At 35.8% G+C, this 8,008-nt stretch overlaps 2 protein-coding genes across 2 annotated transcripts in view; both read right to left on the bottom strand.

The window, feature by feature from the left end:
• LOC107622999 (fasciclin-like arabinogalactan protein 17) lies at positions 3,769 to 6,626 on the bottom strand. The gene is given in 3 exon segments (XM_021113080.1): positions 3,769 to 3,865; positions 5,199 to 5,756; positions 5,759 to 6,626. Coding segments are annotated over 3 exon segments (1,251 nt in total). The 5' UTR covers positions 6,396 to 6,626; the 3' UTR covers positions 3,769 to 3,809.
• The window catches only part of LOC107623359 (E3 ubiquitin-protein ligase RHF2A), a gene marked incomplete in the record, with an annotated part of 5,071 nt that continues 4,796 nt past the window's right edge, over positions 7,734 to 8,008 (bottom strand). Inside the window, 1 exon segment of the mRNA XM_016325587.2 lies at positions 7,734 to 8,008.

Here is an 8,008-nt window from a genome sequence, read left to right as displayed (position 1 = left end):
AACTACTAAACTAATAATATTATATTGTTTAAACTAATAAAACCACTGATTAATAAATTAATTTTTTACACATTTAACTATATACATTTATTATTTATTTTTTATAATCCACTTATTCAATAAAAATATTAGTTCAAATTGCTTTTAAAAAAAGAAGAATACACAGAGAAAATTAATTAAAACTAATATGGTTATTTAATATTCTGGTTGAACCAGCTTAAATTAATGGTTTCATTAAACTAGTACATTGTAGTAAAATATATTTATAGACGAATAATGAAATTTATTTACAGTACAATGATAAATACTTTTTATAAAATACTAAATATGTATTTCTATACATAATGACTAATTAGTATTAGTAACTGATTTTTTTATGTGCATGTAGTATATCATTACTTTCTAATGATATTATTTCTCAACCTGCAATTGTATGTCCCTACGTGAAGGTATACAAAATGAATGGTAGATATTTGCATCAACATATTTGATGCCAATAAGTAGGGGTGTATATGGTCCGGTTCGGCCCCAAATACTTTAGGGGTTAATTTAGTGTAATTTTATCGGGTTTAAGATCGGGTAAGGGTCTCAAAAATAGATCCGGTCATTATTTTGAGTCCGATCCGGACCATAGCTTGGGTCACTCGAATTCGGTCCGGTGACTCGGTCATCATACACAATTAATATTTTGTATTATTAGTGATGGATGATGGCTATTCTTACGTGGAATTTAAATATTGTAAACCTTAATATTTTATGTTATTAGTCATTATAAGATTATAAGTTAATGTTTTATATTTAAAATGCATAAGACTTTACACGAATGCATAATATTGTGTTATTTGTAATTATTTAAATATTTGGTTTTATTAGACAATATTAGTATTGATTATGGTTATGCTTTAATTTTAGAGAAGGGTTGGTTCTTGTTATATTTTTTAAGTGAATTTTACTATGTGAATTGTGAAATAATGGTTGGAGATTAGGTGATTTTTACATGCTAAAGACCCAATTTTCACCCGGTTTTTACCCGGTTTTCACCCGCCCCGAAGGTGCGTAGGTTTCATCAAGTCAAGAATCGAGTTAGGATCTAAAAATTAGGGCCGGTTTATATTTTGAGTCGGGTCTGAGTTAAGCCAAATTCGATGTGGCTCGGTCCATGTACACCCGTACCAATAAGTGACCTTACTTTATATAACATATGTTGTCAATTGTGATTGAAAAATCACTCTCCCAAAATCTATGGCTATCTACCGTGCCACAATTCTTTGCCTTTGTGACATTGCTTGATGAGTTAGTGAGGAATACTATAAATTAAGAAAGAAAAAAAAAGGTAGAATAAAATGCTTTGATATATTCATTAATGCATGATAAATGATGAAAAAAAAAATCGCCTTTAGGCTTTAGCTTACTTTCAATTAGTATTGTACTATATGAACAATTAAAATTTATAAAGTATATGTGATAAAAGTTATATAAAATAAACTTTTGCTTCTTATTATGTCCTTTTGAAGCAAGCAAAGTGCAAGGCAACAACCATGCTTATAGGAGAAGAACCATGCATCCATGAGATGAGTGGCAATTTTCTTTACAACATCAAATCTAAGACTTGGTCATATATATAGTTTTCTTCACAAATTGTGACTTGATATTTAATTTGGCCATGGATCCTGTTACTTGAGGAACCCGCAAAGCTAGACTTTAAAACTAAGGATGACAGCATTCCCTTCTTTTGTTCAAGCAGTGTAAAACGTGCCTTTGCTGTAAATACTAGAAGCCAAGAATAATCAGAACCACATGTCCACAAAATAGTTCTATATTGCAAGCTTTGGGTAACTGTCACCGATAAAGATATAACTATTCATCCTATTAATTTAAATTTTTAGAAAAAATAATTTTTTGATAAAATATCAAAAATTTTTATGACTGAAAGATTCCAAAAAGAAGCTTTTTTGTAAGAAAGTGTATTAGAGATATCATCAATCACTTATGTATCTCATCCTATTAATTTAAATTTTTGAAAAAAAGTAATTTTATGATCGTCACAAATAATAAAAGCTAGTTTTTATTAAATAAAAAATCTCGTGTTAAAGGTAATTAAAATCGACAGTTTATATCTAAATTCGAGAAGTTTAGACAAATAATCACAAAGTCATAGGGTTTAGTAGGAAAAAAACAATGATACAAAACTTAAAACTAGTTGTAGCATCTAACTATGTATTATAAAATAAATTCCTGATAAAATGAATATATAGCAATTTTTTAAAGAAAAATCTAATTAAAAAATTCTCTTAAATTAATTATTCGTATAAAAGATATATTAAAATATAAAATTTATATTAAAAATAAATTAAACTAAATATATATTTATACACAAATACATAGTAGTTGATTTTGTGACTAATTTTCACATAGGATTTTTGCAAATTTTCCAACGTTATTAAGCTCAGATCACCTGAATTTACTTAGGTTTGAGCTTACAAGCAAGTTAACTCGAAAGAATCGAAAATTTAATAAACCCTTGCTATATGATTGTGATCGAATGAACAATAGCTTGAATAGTTATTAGTGCTGTATTTTGTTTGTTGGTCTTTCTGTCTCAAGTGATGATTTTGTTACGTCTTATTCTCTCGGTTTCAATGTGGGGTTGTTAGGTTCTACGACTTTTGTTTCCCTTGAGAAAAAAATATGAAGTGATGAGGGAGAATAATTTGTTGGGCAATCAAGGAATGATACTACAGTTGGGGCCAGCTTTTATATAGCAAATACCACTATTTCTAGTAATAAGGCATAAACGTGACATAAGAGACTTTATTCAATATTAGTCACTGCCGAAACACCCCCCTTAAAACCAAAAGAAAAAAAGAAAACCACAAAAGAAAAGAATAATGTGAGTATTATATAGTGACCGACACCTTGGGAGGCCCCGCTATGTAAGAACATGAAGGGTGTCTTATTCATGAAATAAATAATCCAACAACTATTTTCTTTTTCATTAATACAGTGCTATTTGTCACCATAAGTATGGATTTCCGTGAAATAACCCTCTAACAGCTTCCCTAATGAAAAATAATAGAGACTGCCTCCACCGACACACAAAGCAAAACTCCATTTTAAGTCCTTGTTTTCTAATGTTCAGCTCAGTTCAGAGGTCCTTGTTTTTTATTTTTTTATTTTTTCTTTAAGTGTTCTGCTGAGAGGTCCATTTCATAGTTGGTTGTAGGAAGAAAGTTGTAAAATGGAGTTGAATTTGGAAGGCTTAATAGCAATAATATAAATAAATATAATAAATAGAGAAGTAACAAGTAGGTCATGTATGAATTTGATTCACAAACAAACAGAAAAAAATTTAATAAAAAGAAGGGAAAAAGGAAAGGAAAGAAAAGTATGCAAATTGCAACCCGTGATGAAGTGTCGTATTCCAAGGTTATTTATGCATACAGATTACAGAGACATTACCAACATAAGATAAAAATTTAATAAAAAAATGATATGTAATTACAGTATGAAACAAAATGACAGAAAAATCGTTGTCTTCTTCTGTATGTCCACCGAAATCCTGCAACGTAATCGCTTTTTTTTTTTGGGCAACTTTTGTATTAACTCTCTACAACTGCATAATCCATGTGAAAAAGAAAATATTGATCAGATTTTTCTGTCATCAAAGGAAATCAAATAAAGCAATAAATGGTGGGTGACTGGGTGGGGGTAAAAAGCTTACCATTCCTCAACTTGTGTACACAAATTCACTCTTTATTTTTTTTTTTTAAATCTTTTTTTTTCAGCGATTAGTTGGAATGGCGATTTCATTAGCAGACTGAGCCAAAAGCTCCAAGCATGTCACAAGCGACTTGCATCAATTTCCCTGCCACATGCCATTAGGTAAAATAAAATGATTAAGTCAACTAATGACGAGGCAAATCTATTACATGTTCAACACAGGAAAAGAAAATATATATACAGATCATGATTGAAGGCAATGAAATTTGTTTGTATCCGTCCTAAAAGCGTATCAAATAACCAATTAATTAAAGCAATATATATGCTAGTAATTGACAAGAAATATAATATAGGGAATGTGAAATTAGATGAAATGAAGCAATAAAATAAAGGGTGTAGGTGAATAATATAATAGTGAGACATAGACAGACTGTTTTGGCACCTAAGGTTGGGCTCGGTGGGTATGGACAATGTGCCTCACAGGTTGGCATCTTTATTCCTTAATTTACTTTTAATATCTTCCGTTCATCACATGGATGGACTAATTAAAGAGGAACAGAGAATCATAGTGATGGAAATGGAATTCATTAGTTAACACACACTTGTCTTGGCATCTCTAATAGTACTATTTTCCTTGGCAACTTCCTCGCGGCTTCCACCATTAAGCGGCATATTCCTATTCCTAATTCCTAATCAATCATTTATCACAGCACACAACTACTTTGTTCTTCCGGTAATAGTGTGAAAAGTGAAACCAAATGCTTTCAGGTTTCAACCCAAGTAAGTACTAACTAAGCTAGCACATAAAGGGTGAAGCAAATAGAAATCCAACACAAGTAACACGAGAATCAATGGTGAAAGGTGGAATTGGGTATGCATACAGCTGGCTCCCTTCTGTAAGAGGAATCTAAAGATTGCTTCAAGCACTTTCCAGAATGCATTTGAGAATGAAATCACTGAGATACACCAGGATCCTTCTTCTTCTTCTCATGCTAATTAATTGCCACCATATAAAAGTTACCAAAGGACTTGTTCTCCTCCTCACCTTACTTGGCTTGAACTCCATTTCTCTTTAGATTCCCATAAGCCAAGACACAAATATCAATAATCTAGAATGAATCTACCTATGCAATTTGCAATTAACGTTGCAAACACAAAAGTCTCTAAACTCAAAACAACTTGCCCCTTAACTTACTTCAACCAGACTTAAGAACCAAAATAGTGGCTTGCAATTCCATATCAGAATCCTGTCTCAAGCATAGGGCTACTGCTAACTGCTACAACTCATTCTAAAACACACTACTGAAAATCAAGAAATAATTTAATATAATTTGCTTGTCCCTCAATACTAAATTCATACTCCAAAATTAAGCAAAAACCAAATAAACAAACAAATATAATCAAAAGAAAGGAACAAAATCATGCAATGCAATAATCAATTCATGCTTAAATAAGGAAATTAATTTATAGTTATATACCTCTCCTAGGCTTGGCAGCAACTTTAACAAGCGGGGTTGTTCTACGGCGAGCCGCCGCCTTATTGTCTTCCTCCTCCTCCTCCCGCGGGAAAAGAACGCCGTCGATCCCCTGGACGGAGATCCTTCCGTCCGTATAGATATCAGGATCAAACAAATACGCAGAGCCATCGCCATTTCCGAATTTTACAGAGCCATCAGCTTCCTGAGCCGCAACCTTATGCGGCAACCGCAACGTATCGTAACGAATCTTCCCGAACCTTCTAACGGCATTGTACATACTCTCCTCCGTCTGGTACTCCGGTATGATGTGATAGTATATGATCTGCTCCGGCGCCCCCGGTTCGCTCAATTGATCCGTCGTAAGCTTCGCCATGGCCTCGTCGTTCGGCGCCAGAACCGTTAGGACGTAACCCTCGGACACCAACCGCCCCATCTCCGTTGCCAGGGAAGTTAGGTTTACAAGAATGTCCGCCATCTCGTTGTACCCTCCGTAGTGGATTAGCGTGTGGATGAAGTCCCTCACCTGAGACTCGCCATCGAAGTGCCCGTGGTGGCCTGATCCACCTCCGGAGCTCCCTCCGGTAGTACCGCGGCGATGGAGCGGAGACTACGTCGGCGGTTGAAGTCTTCCTGTACGGATCGAGGAACTAATAATCGTTCGATGCCGTGGATGACACCGTCAGGGCGGACAACGTCGTCAGGGTGGAGGACGGCGGCGGAGTCAACAGTCTTATGTCCCGAGGAGTTGGTAGTCAAATGAAGGTGGTAGTCGGAGGAGAGCGTTGTGTGGCGCACGACGGAGGTAGCGGCGGGAGGCCAGGCGTCGGAGGGGATGCGAGTGGGGAGAATGTGGGACATGAGGAGGGTCTGGAGTGAGTTGAGGTTTCGAGGCTCGAGAAGGAAGCGCTTGAACTCAGGGTCGAGGTCTCGCTCGAGAGCATGGTTGCGTGGTGCGAAGATTGTGATGTTGTGGTTGCCGACAGCTTCTTCAAGCTTCTGAAGGAGTAGTGCCTTCTCTACTAGCTCGGCGAGTTCGGTGTAGTGAGAATCCAAGAGCGCGACGAGGATGGAGTTTGAGTTGATCTGAGGAGAGGTTGAAGACGATGCGGAATGGAGAAGGAATGGGACGAGGAATACGAGACTGAGGAAGAAGGAGAAGTGCTTGTGGTTGCAGACACCATAGACGGAGGTATCCATGGCGCTGGATTGAAGAAGAGGATACAGATACTGAATGCAATGAGACTTTCTTTTCTGTATTAGAACAAGAACAAGAACAAGAACAAGAAGGAGGAGGAGAGTAAAGTGAGGGAGTTGTGGGGTATAGCTGGTGAGTCTCTTTCTTTCTTTCTTTCTTGTTCCAATGGGGTTGTGTGCAGAGACTGGTACTGTGGGGGGGGAAGATGTTAGATGTAAAATGAAAAACTAGCAATATAGAAAGCATACAATTCTTTCAGTGACAGCCTGTATGTGGGGACCACACGGCAACTGGTGTGCTGTTATTATACTCACTACTCACTACTCCTCCTACTCTTTGCTTGTTTTCAAGCCACGCCAAACCCGCTTTTTTTTTTATCCTCTTCTCCGTTTAACATGTGTAATTACCAATAATCTATTCGGTTAGTAAATTCATTTTCCTGAATCCATGCAGGTGTCATGTTATACCATGTTGTAGTATTTCTTAACCATGATGCATATGAATGTTGCTTAATTATTGTTACATAGGGTAAAAAGGAGGGCAGCCCAAAAAAACGTGTTATGTATGGTGTGGATTGTATTTGACTATTTTAAATTTGGGAAAGAAAAGGGAGAGTGCAATGTGGCAAGGTGTCGGTGTTGGAGACAATGAATGAATGATAGAGAATGGGGATGATGCATCATAGTACGCTCCCTCGTGAATTGATAGTTGGTGTTTACATTGATTGATAGCTTCCCTTCCCAGTTCCCACAAGTCTGCTTAGGAAAACTGTTTCACGCAACCATAACGGTGACTTCCCCTCCTGCGGTGGTTCCTCAGTCAATTCTCTATCTTCACTTCACCTTCACTCTCACTCTCATAGCTTAATTAGCTTCCCTCACCCCTCCACTACGTTTCTTCTCATTTTACTTCCTCTGCAAATCACATGCATCACGTAACACTTTGCATTTACAGACAATGAATACTACCATCCATATGCGATGCTCATATTCATACAAACTTACAATAGACACCAATATCCTCCTACTTTCCTATCTGTATTCTTAATTGTAACAATTTTTTTTTCGCATAAAATCATATCAATTTATTCATTATTAAATTATTTAATTCTACAAAATGTAGTAATATCTACATCAAAACCACTAGTGTGAAAACCACAAAACAAACTTCCTGAAGCAACCTTGTGTGTGAATTTAACGTTATTATTTGTTGCCATGGGGAAATGTAATTAGATCAACAAGATTTTCGCTCTTAATGCATGAAATAAAAAAGAGGTAACTCGTTATTTCGTATTCCCTTCCCTAATGTTTTCGAAACAGCTGGTTTAACCGAAATTGGGATGACACAAATCAATCATTATATGTAGAGTAACTAATTAGGACAAATATGGGAAAACGTCTCCAACTTTGGGCGCACATTCATGTCACTTATCACAGTATATGCCCATGGCTTGCCAATTTCATAAAACATTACCGGTATTAATGTATATTACATGTTACGTATGCATATATACATGAAGATAGTAACATTATAGGTTCAATCACAGTTGCATCTTTCAGATCCTTTTAACTTGTTATTGTAAAACCAGAACAGAACATATATTTCCATTTTGCAA

The sequence above is a fragment of the Arachis ipaensis genome, chromosome B10 (assembly GCF_000816755.2).
Source record: "Arachis ipaensis cultivar K30076 chromosome B10, Araip1.1, whole genome shotgun sequence".
Taxonomy (NCBI): Eukaryota; Viridiplantae; Streptophyta; class Magnoliopsida; order Fabales; family Fabaceae; genus Arachis; species Arachis ipaensis.
This window is presented reverse-complemented; position numbering and strand designations above follow the sequence as displayed.